The 17,368-nt window shown below is 36.2% G+C and overlaps 1 protein-coding gene across 14 annotated transcripts in view; it reads right to left on the bottom strand.

Annotated features, from left to right (window-relative positions):
• Positions 1–17,368, bottom strand: part of bean1 (brain expressed, associated with NEDD4, 1) — a 97,103-nt gene that overhangs the window by 78,843 nt on the left and 892 nt on the right. For 7 of the 14 annotated variants that reach the window (XR_012382583.1, XR_012382584.1, XR_012382586.1 and 4 more), the window contains exons 2-3: positions 17,144–17,215; positions 15,116–15,244 (exon numbers count right to left, since the gene is read on the bottom strand). Coding sequence is in view for 2 of the 14 variants with exons in the window: in XM_005166452.6 (XP_005166509.1) it covers positions 15,116–15,244; positions 17,144–17,215 (201 nt within the window). In the remaining 12 variants the exon portion in view is untranslated. The remainder of the gene's footprint in view (positions 1–15,115; positions 15,245–17,143; positions 17,216–17,368) is intronic. The other 7 variants (XR_012382589.1, XR_012382590.1, XR_012382591.1 and 4 more) reach the window with 1 other exon arrangement.

The following is a 17,368-nucleotide window of genomic DNA, read 5'->3' as shown; positions in this document are numbered from 1 at the left end:
TCAGGAGTGCTATTAATTTTGACTTCAACTAATAATCGTTTGGAATAATCGTGATTACAATTATGACCAAAATAATCGTGATTATGATTTTTCCCAAAATCGAGCAGCCCTACATACCACTTGCTTTCTATACAATTAAATAAATAAATAAATAAACAAATCAAGCAGCTCTCTCAATATGATACTTTCACCAGAAAGCCACAAAATCCTGCACCACTGAACTCAAACTGAGAATCCTGCTTTCAGATATGGGTGAATGACTCACAGGAGTTCATTTAAAAAAAAAGGCAGTGGCTTCCTGGATTCTCGCTGCTAGGACAGTTTTCTGTCATGGATGGTCAGTCATATAAAGACTCCATTCCCATGTCATTTACCTCAGATTAAAGAGCACAGTGGCGATACAACTAGGCTGTTTGGATACCACATATCCCAAGCAAGTTAAGCTAAAGGGGGGATTAGTACCGGAGAGCCGTATTATCTAGACCTCTAGGGTTTTAGAGGGTCAAGGGATGCAATAGCAGGACCCATTTCCACAGGATTTGTCAGCTTTTATCCCACTCTCGCCATTACGGCAGGCAGGCTGAGCCCATGGGATGAGGCACTGGCCCTGTGGCTTAATCTTGTTTAAGTGACACCCATGAACCATTTCTCTGTGTCTCACTCACTCAATAGGAATCCACCCATTGCCAAGTTCAAACCCAAACACAGAATCATCTAAAACACAGAGAAACATTCTCACTTTGGGATAATGTGGACAGCCAGGATCAGATGGAAAGTAATGCAGCCTGGATTCGTTGTGCTTCTGTTGAGTACTGCTGAAAGCAGACATAATATATACACAGAGGTAAAAAAAAAAAGAGATTTTCCATGTTAAATACATTTCTAAATGAGCTGTTGGCATTAAATTGACTCAGATTTTGGTAAAAACCTAAACAATCCATATATACAGTACAAATAAAACAAAACTAATGACATAATATACTGTACTTCATACTTTCTTTGTTTGTTTATGTTTCTTGTATGAAGAATAGGGTTGCATGCATTGCTCAGGTATCTTTTTTTCAGACTTCAACAGAGTCGTCAAATCCTAATGGTTCTGAGGGGCTCTTCTGTGAACTCTGAGCTTATTTTCTATTGGATTCAGATCAGGTGATTGGCTAGGCCATTCTAGCAGCTTTCCTTTGAAGCGTTTGGCATAATTGTCTTGCTGAAATGTCCATCTGTTGTCATCTTCATAATCCTGGTAATGTAGATGTTGCTGAAGCAGCTAATATTAATATACAGCGATGAGAGGAGCCGGGTTGCTGAATAACTGAATAGGGTATAAACGGAGGTCGGAGCCAACTCCAAGTGGGTGGGCCTTGATCTCCAAGTGGGGCTGTACAAACATTGAGTTTTTATTTATTTAATGTCTTGTACATGACACAGAGTCCAATATTAAGCTTCGTGAATGTCTAAACCTACCCCATCACTAAAACCAACCCCACAGTAACCTAATGTGTTTTACTAATGTCTACTCCACCTACACCACCTAAACCCAACCTCCCACTTGGAGGTCACCCAACCTACTTGCCGTGTAATACCTCCCACTTGGAGGTCTCTGGGCTGCAGCGATACCTACTTGGCATAACTACTGAGAGATTTGAGCTGCTGACTGGGCTTTCCATGCCTTTCTTCATGTGTTCAGCACTTTTTTTGGTGTCATTTTATAACTTAATTTGTAAACTAATAAGTAGTGTTTTTATTTGTATGTATGAATTGCTTTAGTTTTCAATGACATCTGGTGAACATTTCAAGTCAACAGCACCTTTAGTAAAACATTTTCTGTTAAAAATAGTGATGCATATATGTGATGCAACTGGTTTGACAATTTTGATAAACTTTTTTTAACCCAAGAAAGATGCCAAATGTTGACTACTGTGCATGATGTGGATTTTTTTCATAAAGAACCACACAGCTAAAGTAACTGAGCCAGGTCCTGACCACATTATAGTTTAATATCGCTATGCTGAATGATTTCACAGCTGTGAAAAATAAACTAAAGGCTTTAGGAATTGTAAGAAACTAGTCATGCAAACAGGAACAGTTTAATCACCTTAAGTGTGCTTTTTTATTTCTAATAATTAAACAGCCTATCATCAACTATTTCTTACTAAGTGTTTCACTTTTTGTTTGTGTTCCAGGTTAGCCAATTGATTAATGGAGGCATTAGCAAAACAATAAATGCTATTTTTCACACAATGTATATAATAACTCACCATATATTGTGATAAAGCCTGGTTCATTGATGCACTGAGAATGGTTTTTTACCATTCACATTTTTAAATTTCAAGTTTAATGCTATGAAATAAGGAGAGATTAAGTCCCAAATGAGAAGCAGGCTTTTTAAGCGGCAGCAATGGTGAAAAACTCATAAGCATTACCATCCTGCTAACTCCCACTTCTCTCCTCTCATTCCCACACAGCATATAGCTCATATGCATATAGATTTAGAGTTCTTGCAAGGCTGCTTCTTTCCAAGAGTGAAACTGTCATGCACACATAAGGATGTAATCGTGAATCAATTTTTCTAAATTCATGCAGAAAATGGCCTTATTTTTTGCTGATGGCTTGAGCTGGAGAATACAGTCTGATAAAAGTTCTGGGGACTAAAATATGATCAGATCACAAGAACATTTAGTGCAGAGTTAAACTTAATTTGCATGCCAAGTGCTGTTTCAAATTTTGCAGGATTAAAACACTACTAGGAGAAAAGGGTATCACTTTATTTTGATGACCCCTTGACACAATTTGCTGATTTTAAGTTACTTTGCAACTATACTGTACATATCAACCAATTCCCATTGGAGTATTATAGAGTGTAAGGTAAGGGTTAGTGTAAGATGTCATGTACTTGCAGAGTTTCTTACATTTAAGATTTTTAATGCAAAATAATTTACTCCACAAATAAAATGCATTTTTATAGTCTTATTTTGTTAAAATTATTATTTTCATTATATAATTATTTATTTTTTTATTGATTCATATTTTTTAACAAATAGCGTTGTCTGGTGTATGAGCTTGTGCCCACACACACATCATTAAACACAGTTCCACTGTTGAGCCAAAAAATTGCAAAATTCAGTGAAACATTCATAGAAATGCACACAGTTTCTAAATAAATGAGATGTAAATATGGGAATTTATGAGTTATGGCATTTGTGTACCATGTATGGGATTCTGATCCTAGTTCCAATGCTAAATAACAAGTTGACTGACGACCACTTCAAACGCCAATTAAAAACTTACTGTGACTTTTTATTCTCTCTCAGTTTGGCAATACTCATAAAGAAAAAATGGAATACACTGTGGGGTGCTCTATCAGCACATTACAAAATAAACTATTTAATTAACAAAACTATGACTGTAACCCTTTTTTTTTATAATAAATAACTAGTCAAGTGCTGATGTGGTAGTTGTATGGCTCATTCACAGCTGCCTGTTGCTCTGGGTGGTGACCTGCTGCAAACGCAGGTGTGTGTAGTTCTACAGCATGGAGAATACAACCAGCCTCTGAGCGAGTTGAGAGAGAATCATGTGAGCTCTACTGGTGCTACTATTGGCTGTCGCTAAAGAAAGTCGCTCTTCATTTGTACAAAGTTGAAGGATTCTCAACTTTGTCGCGTTGCTCGACACGCTCACCTGGTGGCCAATGGTCGCTCATGTAGACGGTGGTTGCAAGAAGTCGCTCACTCTCTGTTGAAATAATAGGTCGCTTGTCGATTTTCTGATGCGAGGCGCTTGTAGTGTGAATGAGACTTTATGGCATGTTTGTATGTAAAAACTAGTTTCAGCTTCTTGTTACAAAGGTTAAATGGTGAGTAAATTGAAGGTACATTTTAAACTAAAATAAAAAAGCCCCATATTTTACCCACCCACAAGCCATTCTCAGTGTATAACGTGATTTTTTTCTATCAGACAAGTGAAGTAGTGTTAAATGTTATGCTGGCTTTTCCATGTTGTATAACTGTGCGTTCACACTGAAAGCGGCGAGAGCGTCAAAGGTTGCTCTGGCCACCCTGGTGACAACGCTGTCTGCCTTCAGCTCCGGCGGCAAGAGCATCAAAATTCAGGACATGGCTCCCACTGTCCTGGAATTCTCTGGAATATCATGGGATTTTAAAAAGTCTCTTCCAGACATTGAAAGTCATGGAATTTTATATTTGTTTTGTCCAAGTCATGGAACATCAGGGAAATTTCTGTTTGTCATTTTGAATTTTACTTACTTCCCGTTTAATAAAATGTATCTTTTTCTCTACCATGCTTTTTTATCATGTTTTCACATGTCTTGCCTGTTGTTATGGTTGGGCAATTTTTTCACTGCCATTTCATTCTTTTTCTCACTTGGCAATCGGCAATCAAATGCAGTCACCAGGCTGTACTTGTTAAAATATTGCATGTGGCTGTTTTTTGTCTGCTCGGTGCTCAACCAGTCTGTCCTAGATTTTGTTAAATACAACAACAAAAACAACATCATTTTTGCAGCCTGAAATTACCAATTTTTGTGGTGACTTGTTAAAATTTGTAGCAATATTAACTGCATTTCTTGTGTTTGTTTGCTGTGAATATAATTTAACATCTATTTAAGAATTCCTTTGACCTCAACATTTCCTTAACACAACATCTACCTATGTTTTAGAGGTGTGAACCTACACTGGCCTCACAGGTCATTTCAGTTACAATTATCTTGTCCTCAATTCAATTAGGTTCAGTTTTGATATTTCAGTGCATCACTGTGCATTGATGATGTTTTCCATACACAAATTTATATTTTAATTCACAGCACAATAATTCTTTTATTAAAAAGTGTAATTTATAAATACATTTTCTGTGTATTTGTAATAGAATTTTTGTCCTTATAATTTAAGCAGTCGGTCGTTTTTTGAGTGTTGTCGAGCGAGTTGCTAAACGCCTATGACTGGTCACATGCTCAACAGAAAATCCTGCAATTGGCTCTAAAACACTCTGGTGCTGTTCACCGATGAGCGAGACTAATAAACGGTAGCGGTAATCACAGCTGAACTATGATAGACGAGGTGGAGAAAACTCGCTCTGCAGACATGCTCCTGTCTGTATCTAGAAGTATCACTGTAGCAGCTGAGAGGAATGCAAACCAGTTTCTGCGTTTTTAAGTGGTTTGAGCGTTTTAATTACTCACACTTGCCTCCCTCACCAAAGTAACCTACCGCAATATACCGCAAATATAAAAGAAGTCAGTATAACCAGTAATGATCTGCATCTGCATCCTGGTGCACCACAGAAATAAGTAATTTTGACACCCCTACAATGTTTCTATTCATTATAGGTCATGCAAATTCAGCTTTCCAGTCAGTGAAAGTTAGGGAAAGTAAGAGAATTTGTCTTGGAGTGACAACCATGTATGAAGCGGATCGATGTGTTTTTGAAAGAGAAATAATATATATTCTGTTGGAAGTTGTGTTAGTGAGGCCAGCAGGGGCGCTCAACCTGCGGTCTGTGTGAGTTCTAATGCCACAATATAGTGAAGGGGACACTATACTGTCAGTGAGCACCGTCTTTCAGATGACATGATAAACCGAGGTCCTGACTGTCTGTGGTCATTAAAAATCCCATGGCACTTTTCGTAAACAGTGGGGATGCAATACCGGTGTCCTGGCCAAATACCCTTCATCCACTGAACTGGATCACTGTTTGTCCACTCCCCCAGTAGCTGGTGTGTGGTGAGTGCACTAAAGCCGTTGTCCTGTGGCTGCGGATGCATCATCCAAGTTGATGCTGTACACTGGTGGTGATATGGACAGACTCCACTCATGATTGTAAAGCGCTTTGCGTGTATGGCAATGCACGAAACATGCGCTACATAAATACACATTACATTAGATTATATAAATATATCTTTCAAAAACACATTTATCCACTTCATAATTTTTTTAAAATTAAACTCACTTCCGATGGCAGCCGAATGCACATTATTACAACCGTTGAAGACATAAAAATAAAAAAGGGCTAGTTTGTCTCATATTATTATGTGTATTTTCTGTATCATGAAACACCATTATACAGCATGAATGAGCCAGGATAAAACTGATAACTACTCCGACTACATTTGTCTGACAGAAAAAAAGGTCATACAGAGGATGACACACTTGAGGTTGAGTAAGTTATTGGGTCAATTTCCTTTTGGGAGTGAACTTTTCCTTTAACAGCACATTAACTATATCTTTAACTTGACAAACTACTCATTATTATCAGTATAGTGAGCTGTAATAGCCAAATGCCATTTTAAAATGTACTGCTGACATTGAAAGCTCTGGAAAAGCACGACCAGCTCAAGGATGTATGTCAGCGTGGGTTACTCTACCTCAGGGAGGGCTGTAATAAAGCTCATACTGATAACTCAAAACTCTGAGCCGCCCGTCGCTCATCTAATTGCAAGCGTTTATGAGAGCAGCAGCAGCAGGCCTTCATTCTCGCTCCGGAATTAAAATGCTAATGCACTCGAAACAAACAAAACCAAAAGCCTTTCCGCAGCTGGGATTTGCATGAACTTGAAAGTAGCTGTGAAAGTCAGTACCAGAGGGCACTGAAGTTTTGAAGATGGGGCATCTGACAGGAAGAAAAGCAGCCATGCATGAATCTAAAGGACTGATGCAATGACAAAGACAACATTTTTTCTCTGCTGCTTTTTTGCCTTGTCTTCACTACCGCTTCTTTTAGCCTCCCTCTGGGATGACTGTAGGAGGGCGAGTGTTTATGAGTGGGCTGTAGTAGCAGTAATGGTGGATGTTGTCTGTGCCAATGATGCCTGGAGAGGTATGATGGGTGTGCTGTTCCACATGCGCAGCAGGGCGTCCCCAGCGGGCCAGAACCAGCGTCACCAACCTGGATCAGCACACGCGTCTAACCAGCTGAGACAGTGCCTGACAGAAGGTCACATCACCAACAGAGGAAATGGCAGCACAGCAGGCAGAGGATCAATACTAACGCTTTAATTGGGAATGTATTATCAAATATGGACCAGATGATATACAATGAGTGTGAAATGTAGGCTAGTGTAATTCCTAATTAATATGCAAGCAAACAAACAAACAAACAAAATGGCCAAAATACACTAATAAACAAAGACAGCAAAAGAAAATGTAAAAAATATAATTTTATTTTTTTAAAAAATCATAAAATGTAAAATTTCATTCACCCTCAAGTTTTTCCTAAGCCATATAGTGTACTTTTATCTTTTGAACCCATAAGGTTAATTATGTATTTTATATAATAATAATAATAATAATAATAATAATAATAATAATAATTATTATTATTATTATTGTTTTTCTTCTTCCTATTATTAATATTATTATTACTTTATTATTAATGTTGTTGTTGTTATTATTATTGCAAGACTGTATTTGATCAAAATGTGACAGTAACCCCATTTATAATCTTACAAAAATGTGTTAAATGACACCTATTTTACCCATTTTTCAAGATGTAAGATAAATCTTTTGTGTCTTCAGAATGTGTCTCTAAAGATTCAGCTCAAAACACCCATCAGATTATTTATTATACCTTTCAGAATATTGGATTTTCTGCTCTGAACACAATGTTGCAGTTTTTGTTGCCTGTGCCTTTAATGCTGGTTCCCCCCACCCACCGTTCCCACGTGCCTGTCAGAGTGTGCTTCAATCTCCGACTCGGTTGTGTCAGATAAAAAGCTCAGTGACAGACATGAAGGAAGCAGATTTCGTGTAATGTTTGTGAGAAATAAAGTAAGGACTTTCCCAATGATTATTTGATGCATTTGTTGTGGAGTTGCAACAATATATTCCCATTGTTAAGTCCACGCACACACACGCACAATGGACACCTACACAGTGCGCATGTTTAACTTTGCAGTGTTTTTGCACGCAAATGTTTGGATACACATTAAAATGCACTGCTCATGGATATCCGATATGGTACTGTACAAATTAAATTTCTACAAACCAGGATTGAAGGTGATAGAGATGGTAAAATTGCTGTTATTACTGTTATAAAAACGTTTTGAACTTGTAAAACTAATTCTTGATCACATTTGATGATGATTGATGATCACAGCGAGCTGAACAGATCTTTTAATACCAGTTGCTTTGCACAGGTCCTGTCTTGTTGATATAAAAGGAAAATGAATGAATGAATGAATGATACTAACAAATATTATTTCTCATTCGTTCATTCATTTTCCTTTGGCTTAGTCCCTTTATAAATCTGGGGTCTCCACAGCAGAATGCCCTGAGCCACTGTGTTGCCAATAATATTTCTTTTTTACTGTAAATTTTATCAAATAAAGCATTGGTTAGTATAAGCAATATCCTTTTAACGAAACAAAAAAAAACTTAAAATGTAATCATAATGTGACAGCGAGACTTAAAAAAAATGTATACATCTTTTTAATCAGTAACACTTTACATTTGGTCTGTTCTTCATATAACCTGATCATGATTTTGAACACAGTCAGCCACTTTAATGTTTCTTTAAAATTGATGTCGGTCCTTGACAGCCAGAATGGTGTAGCCTTTTAGCAGTATTTATATCTTGTTATTTTCTCCGGGCCAGGAGGAGGTATACAAGGGAAAAAAGCTGGCTGCAGGGACCACAGGGTGAGCGTGACATTTAAAGTGTTGGATAGATGAGCAATGTATCATGTATCAGAGTGAATTGAGGGGAGGGGACTAGAGAGCAGCACTCTATGAGAAAGTGTTTATAAGGACACAGAGTCTTGCTACCTGCAGGCTTCTGCATTGTACATGAGATTTTAACATCTAGGGGAGAAGTAGGACATAATTATGAGGTTCAATGCAATATTTTACTATATTGTAGATCTTCTTACTCTAGATACCAACTGTTTTCCTCCACAAGCCCATAGCTACCTGGTGAAAGGGGTGGTTCTCTTTTCTCTGAATTAGCTTTTCAGATGATCATCATAACCACACTTTTTGATGTACCAAAAATTGTTTCTAAATATTTAGAATAAAAAAATATTTATTTTTAAAATACAAATGTATTACATCATATATCATTAGAAAAATTCAAAAAATCAAATACCCTTGCCTAATGCAATTTCTTAGGCAAATAAAAAAAAAAACTGGCCAGCACATTCAACTGTCCTCAAATTTTCAAATTGACCATTTGAATAATTAAAAATTAAAACATAATAATAATAATAATAATAATAATAATAATAATAATAATAGGGCGAAGCAGTGGCGCAGTAGGTAGTGCTGTCACCTCACAGCAAGAAGGTCGCTGGGTCGAGCCTCGGGCTCAGTTGGCGTTTCTGTGTGGAGTTTGCATGTTCTCCCTGCGTTTGCGTTGGTTTCCTCCGGGTGCTCCAGTTTCCACCACAGTCCAAAGACATGTGATACAGGTGAATTGGGTAGGCTAAATTGACTGTATTGATATTTAAAAACAATACAGTAGCGAAAGGAAACTTCCCTTATGTCAGATGTTTTCTTGCACAGCTGGATGTTGGACTCTTTGTCCTTAAGCCTTTTTCGATGGATTATTTTTTCTAATTATGATGACAGCAGTCAAAATAGGACAAGCGAGCTCATGTATGAGACAAATTCTATACCTTTGTCAATGAGGGCTGGGTCTTCCTAACCATCCGAACTATGGCCCTGAGTACAACAACTACTAACTTACTGTTTGAAAATTCATTAGTTTCATCACAAACAATCAGAAAATATTAGTACTAAAAATATATATATGTTAACACATTTATGTGGAGGGTTCTAATATTTCAGTAGAACCTTGTAGTTTAATTTGAGTTTACTATTATGAATCTGATGAACTGTCATATCTAAAGACTTCTGAACACTCTTCTGCACCATAGCGTGAGTAGTGCCTGCCCACACTTTGTTAGTTAGTTGGTTTATTTATTTATTATTTTTATTTATTCATTTAAGGAAAACTTAATTTGCAAACTGGAAAGTAATTATATTGGATTTAGGCCAGATTAAAACTGTTTATTTGCTATTTTAGCAAACTTTCAAAGTAAAAAAAAAAAAAAAATACTGTAAGAAAATTCTTTTTAACTTCAAACTTGCTTTGTCAAAACAAACTTGTGCTGTCCTGTCATAAATGTGGTTGGAATTACATGTTATAGTATTTTATAGAATAATAAAATCTTAATGTCTGTAAATTAGCATACCATTAAAATACATATTATCTCTGACAATACCTGAGACATGTTGAAATTGTGCATTGTTTCGCTAAAGTTTCATTGATCATAACATTGCTATATGCAAATCCAAAATCAAACAAAAAGTGCTCAGGGGTAGCTTTATTAATGTATCAGTGCTCTTTTGGTTTAGGGATTTATCAGAATAATGGCTATTCCTTAAAACTCTTGCCCTTATCAGGGTAACAGTGATCACGTGCATCTGGGGTTTCTTTTGAACACTATGGTCTCATGAATCATGAATATGAAGTATTGTATTGAGTATGAATATTGTATTGAATAACAATACAAAAGTAATATATTGAACACAAGGTCAACTCAACAATCATTATTCCTACAGCATTAAGAGAGAAAAGAAAGAAAGAAAGAAAATAAAAAAATAAAAATAAAATGAATAAAATGAAATAAATAAAATGAAATCAAAAAATAAATAAATAAATAAATAAATAAATAAATAAATAAAATAAGATAAAAATTAACACATAAATAGCGACAATTAGTGACAGGTAAACCGATCTGTCTATTGATCAGTCTATTAAGGTTTGACTTTTTTATCACCCAGAACTCAACTTTTGGGCTCTCTGAGGTGGTGTCAATCAAAATGCAACCGTCCTGTCTTCTTACTACGTGTCGAATGCCTTGTGACATCATCATTGTTGGCTGATGCATTTTCCTCAGTCAGTAAACAGTTTAGCCAAAGGTCAGTGTGAATTAGCAGATACCTTTAATGCGCTTTTGCTGAGGGGACTTCCTGTCCCTTCTAAAGGTGTTTAAAGAGAAAAGTAGCCGCTAAGCAAACATGGTTATCCAAGTAAAAACTAACAAACAAAAACACTGTAATGTAATCAGATGCCTCAGGTTTTACAATACTGGTCTCGAATAATAATTACAGCAACAAAAGATGAGCTTCTGATTACAATTCTGCAGTCCCTTAGGCATGTATTAACATTCAGTATGAGCAAAAAAAAAAGTCTTACTGAATTTGTTTGCGCTGCATATAGAAAATGATATATGAGGGCTGGTATAACCTTTCTTTGTGTAATTCAATGAGGAGAAATATTGCTTTCGGCAAAACGTATATATGAGCACATATACTTTATAGTTTGCTGTGCTGTAACTCTTAACTCACTGAAGGTGCCGGAGAAAGTGAGGAGGAAAGCGCTCTCTTTAAAAACAACACTGCTTAATCAACTCAGTGTCAAGATAGCCCAGTTGAATCACAACTTCTTGCGGCGTTACCATGGTTTCTGTCTCGACCCCCAACTAGCTGCCTACAGTTTGTTTATTCCTCAGGATAAAACTGGTATCAACATTACAAATGTGTGGAGCCTGGACTCTATAAAGAACATGTCAAATGTTCTTTGTAAAGCACAAACTATAGGAAATGCTTGAGAATGAGCACCCTTACTGCAAAACCTCATATTGTATGAACACATAATGAGTGTCACGTGTTAAAATCATTATGTGAAACATTTGAGAAATGCACATTAAATGTGATCACAATGTTCCAAAGCCATTCCACAGGTTTATTATGTGTGATTTTATCATGAAGCTCTTCTAAGATAATATCAATTTAGTATCGATGTGCAACCTCATGTTTGCAAAAAAACAAACAAAAAAAAGGTTTGAAGCATTAACTGATGAAGACTATTAGGATGTAGTAAAAATGCAACTACAATTCACTCATTCACTCTCCTTCGGTTTTTCCCTTGCTTCACCACAATGGAATAAACCACCAATTACTCTGGTAAATAATTTACTGGTGGATGCCTCTCCTGCCGCAACCCAGTACTGTGAGTACAACCCTCAGTGCTGGAAAACACACACTCACACTCTTCTATTCACACACTACACACACTAATTCCGGGAGTCTTCTTGCTGTACACACTTAGCCACTGCACTGCCCTGAAACTATTCAAGTGACCGAATATCCTTGTGAGGTCTATTGTTTTTCATATTTATGAGAGATTATGCTGTTTTCCCAAATAGAATGAGAGCATGATTGCACATTTAGCACTGATATTATGCAACTGTTCAACAGATACAAAGTAATTACTGAGTGAATTACATGTAGGATACAAACATGTACTGTTTCAGTTTTGCCAAGAACATGAATAGAAGAAAGAAACAAATTAATAAAATGTGTGTCTCAGAGCAACAATATAGGATTTTATTCCTGAATGAATCTGTTTTTAAAAGAATCCACTGATCCAATGATACATTCATAATAAAAGGCCCAATCTCAAATACCACACTAAACCAGGGTTTCTCAAAGTTTGGTCCAGATCTCGAGAATTCAATCCGGACCCACGTCCATTTCACATTTTAACGGCACTAATAGTGTAGCATACACTGTCTGTCTGTCTGTCGATCTGTCTGTTTTTATAAATAATATTTTTTAATAAATTATTTTATTTTCTTATTATTTTTCTCTTCTTACAAATAACATTATTAATAGCCTTACAAAAGTAGACAGAAAATGTCAATTTTTTGTTTTAAAATCAGTTTTAAGTTATGTGATGTCACTTCCTTTGGCTTCTGTACCACTCTTGAGTGAGGCAGAACAAAGAACTGAGAGTGTGTCTGTGTGGTGATTATCACTGTCCTGTCTTGAATAAACTGCTAATAAAATAAAATGCACTGCTAGTGGTGTCGGGGGATTCTTTGTGGGACAGACGAAGTTCCCTCCAAATTGGTGCCGTGACCCAGATGGGAGTTAGATTTAGGGGGCTGAGTGTAATGGAGGCCAGTTAGTGAAGTGCTGTGCAGGTAAACCTCACTCCTCTGAATCCGAAAAGGTGCTCTAACAACAGAAGCTATAGGCCATGGTCTTTAGCTTCCTTGTTAGAGCAACCGTCTCCCATGCGGAGAGTCGCTGTGTTCAACCCCAGCTCAAAGTAGGTTGGGTGGTGTTGGATCGGTGGGGTTACATATATATAGCTGAAGTCAGAATTATTAGCCCTCCCTGTTTATTTTTCCCTAATTTCGGTTTAATGAAGAGAATATTTTTTTCCACAAATTTCTAAACATATTAGTTTTAATAACTCGTTTCTAATAACTGATTTAATTTAATAAATAGTTAAAAAAGAAAAAAAAACTAACTCAAAGAAAAATATCAGAAAAATATCAGAGAAAAACAGTAAAAAAAAAAAAACATAAATATCTGATAATCATTCATGTTGCTGTTTACATTACTAAGAATCGCCTGACAGATTTCTATTTAAAAGACATCCATTGTTATCACCACAGTGGAAAATTAAACTAAAAATTAAACCGCCATATGTCACATTAGACTGAGAGATCTGGACCTTGAATAAAGACTTTGAGAACCCATGCCCTTGACCCCTGTCACTTTGCTTTGACTGTAGAATTCATATATCTATGGACTTGGCGTAAAAGCACATTGAGGTACACATGATGGTTACAGTGGAAACTTTATGGTCTCTTAGATTCTCCTGACATGCGCACATAGCAGCCATTGCTGCAATTGCACATGAAGTATGCCATCCGGAATTGGGCAACAGTCATTTGCCTTGTTTTTAAATGAAACAGCAATTTTGAATAAATCATCAAAACCAATGAATCACTCATTAACACCCCATTCACACTGGGCATCATCATGATCACTTCTCATTTACTTGACGTCAAGCATTTCCAACCAGACTTAAGTCGCATTGAGTCTGAGGCAGAACTTTCCAAACGCAAAGCAGATCACTTTATGCAAATATACTTGTGCAGACGGTAACCAATCACATTTGCACAACACCAGATAATAGCGATATGTCAAAATTAAGAAAAAAACGTATAAACATTGTGGTTGGTAATCACTCAGTGCTTCAAAATAAATGTTTATATACATACTGGGACTCCAATAATTTTATAATTATACAATTTCTGATAAAAACAACAACTACTACTACTGCATTACTTATTCTTCTGTGCCTTTTTGCAGCCTGTAACACAGTGACAAATGTCGAAGTTACGTATGACAACATCGTGTATGTCACATATGTGTTAGCGCACATGCATAGTGACTGTCCTGAATTATTTAGATTTTATGAATGAATGCATGTAGAATGGTTACGTCCATACGAAATGAGAATTATTTGTATTATTTATTAAATTAGACATTACAGTGTGTGTTATTAACCTCTACACCCACCTTAAACCTAAACCCAACAGAAAGCATGAAATGCGGGTTACAACCCTGAACCCTATATATTATAATAGATTTCTATGGTTGCTACATAATAGACATCTTCTTCTTCTTCTTCTTCTTCTTCTTCTTCTTCTTCTACTTTTTACAGTGATTGTCGTTAATAGTTACCGCCACCTTCAGCTCCGGAGTGTGAATCAGAGAATGGGTTTACAGACTACAGTAATCAACATTAATCAAGTATGTACTACACATTAATTTTATTTTACTAAAATACCATTAGGAAAGTATGCTCTAAATAGTATGGAAGTGTGCAATATCAGACGTAGCCATGCAGTATGTCACATTTCGTATGCACACTTTAATGCGCTTGATGTAGTATATGCATAACAGACTATTTGGCCTTTTTTGAGTTGCGGTCTAAGTTGGATGTGATTGGCTATTTCACTATGATGATCTCATCAGCACAAAGCTTTAGAGACATCTTCCTTCAAGCCAATGCCTTGGAGTGGAGTGTGACTCGCTGCCACCTACTGGCGATTTCAGTGTTATATTCATTTCTTCATAACAGGTTTAAATCAGTCAACATATCAGCACAAAAACACACAGATATACCCAGAAAAACACACTGCAATAAACCCAAAATCATGGAGGAAATAGAACAAATCTCCACACTCTGAATACATTTTCATTACAAAATAGAAAAAGTTGGATGTTTTGCTTACCTGAACAAATCAGTTTCATTAACATGTACTCCCTGCCACAGTCTTTCCTATAATAACATCTTAAACGATTGACCAGACAGGTTCCAACTTTGACCTTTTCCTTTTTGCAAAGAAAGATGGTGTTCTCATCTGAAAGGGAGAAAGAATGAAAAAGTGATAAACAATAGGAAATAAACAGTAAGAGAGGCTGTTGTCAAAGAATTGTGGCCACACTCATGTACAACATGGACTACAACATGACAGTGCATCTTCACTCCCAGCTATAGCAGTTTAATTCAGAGAGTGTTTACAGAAAAATACTCTTATTATAGTATAATTTAAAAATGAAAATTCTGTCATTACGTACTCATCTTCCAATAGTTTCAACCATTTTTGAGTTACTTTCTCTGTTAAATGCCAAGAAAAGTATTTTAAAAATGTAGGTAACAAGTTTACAAAAGCCACTAATTAAATATTTACATGTGTTTATATTTAATACAAATATTTATTTTTGTTTCCACTGTTTGAAACTGTTTGGTTACCAACAATCTTCAAAAAATCTTCTTAGTGTTAAAGGTGCTGCTTGTAAGTTTTTGATTGTTCTAAAGCATAAAAGTACTATAATATGTTTGCAGATATTTAAGAAACATGCTAACTGAACAACAATGCTGAAGTCAGATATTCTGCTTTGAAAATGTGCGTTACGTGCCAGAACGTCTGTCTGTTTTTGTTCTTTTAACCCACCAAATGGTACATTAGCCAAGTATATTTCAGCACCCTTGTTGGAAAACCGTGTATTTCATTCATTCAGTCAGAAAGGCTTTCAAAGTATGCGTCCGTAATCTAAATGTGAAATGTATTGTTTTTATTTAGAACATGATTTAAATCAGCATTGTGTGTTTTTATCTAGGAATGCAAAACCTGCCTCAACCACTGTGTGTCAAACTTATGCTTTTTAAAGTAGTCGTGTCACAGATGTTTTCACACTGCATGACTATTTGGGCTAGCGTTTTGTCGCTGCTTTGTTTACCATGCAAGATGGATCGGCAACAGGGAATTTCATTTTGCATGACTTTACAATAGGAAGAATCGCTGACAACGATTCTTGAGATTCATGAGAAAGAAGCCTTTAATGGGGTAAAAAATTTACATATTTGCTCACTTGGGTTAAAATGGAATTAGCGATTTCTCCTCAACTTAAGTTGATAACTAATTTCTTTCTGTATGAAAATTTCGTCTTGGATAGTTCATATTGTGTGATTGTCACTCACGTGCACGAGCACCGATTTGCCTGTGATTTCAGGCATTTGTCAGCGATTTCTCAAAACCTGTCGGCGAGCCAAAATCGGGGCTAAAATCACACAGTCTGAACTAGGCATTACATACTGAACCTTTAAGCTGAAAAAAATATATAAATAAAATAAATTGAGTGTGAGTTAATGGTGACAACATTTTCTTTTTGGAGGGGGTAAACTACTCTTTTGAATTCAGATGCAACAACTGCAAAAACTAAAAACTATTTTCTGGTTTGCTGTGCTTTGAGGGACTGGTAATGAAGTATTGCATCCTCCAGATGTCCAGTTGTGCCACATTTGAGATAATTAGAAAGTCGTCATTATGTAAGAGTTGCTGTTTCTCTTTCAAATGGGTTAAGAACAAAATATGCATCTTCATCATTTACACTTTGATGACGTCAACGTCAGTACTCTGAGATATTTAGTTTAACTTTATGTTCATTAGCAAGGCTACTAAGTACTTACTTACATTTTGTATTTGACCATATTACTTCACAAGCAGCACTACACATATCTTTAATGTGGAAACTAAATTTAAACATCAAAAAACACACTTTTTCTTGTGTAAACCACGTCAGTACACAGATTTATCCCCTCAACTGTAGCCAAATTATGTACAAAATCGTTCAAAGGGAATAACTGGTTTTCATTTCAATTGAAGTGTATTTGTAAAACACTTTTCACAATAATTATCATCCCAAAGCAGCTTTACAAAAGGTGCACATTATTTGGCATTTGAGGAAAAAGTACTCACATGCCTTGGAGTAAATCTGGCTAGTCTTGATTATATCAGAATTAGTAAAAACAAGAGGACTGTGCAGGAGAACTGCAAAATTAAAAGAGAGCAGAGAGACAAAGAGGGAAATCAGAAGGGAGTGGACATTTTTTTATAGCATTTTCATAAGATTATATTTTAATTGTAGTCTCTGGCTTGTAGAGTTCATGCTAAGAGCGTTACATCTCATGGGATACTGGGATC

The sequence above is a fragment of the Danio rerio genome, chromosome 7 (assembly GCF_049306965.1).
Source record: "Danio rerio strain Tuebingen ecotype United States chromosome 7, GRCz12tu, whole genome shotgun sequence".
Taxonomy (NCBI): domain Eukaryota; kingdom Metazoa; phylum Chordata; class Actinopteri; order Cypriniformes; family Danionidae; genus Danio; species Danio rerio.
The sequence above is the reverse complement of the archived record's forward strand: the minus strand, read 5'-3'. Positions and strand labels throughout refer to the sequence as shown.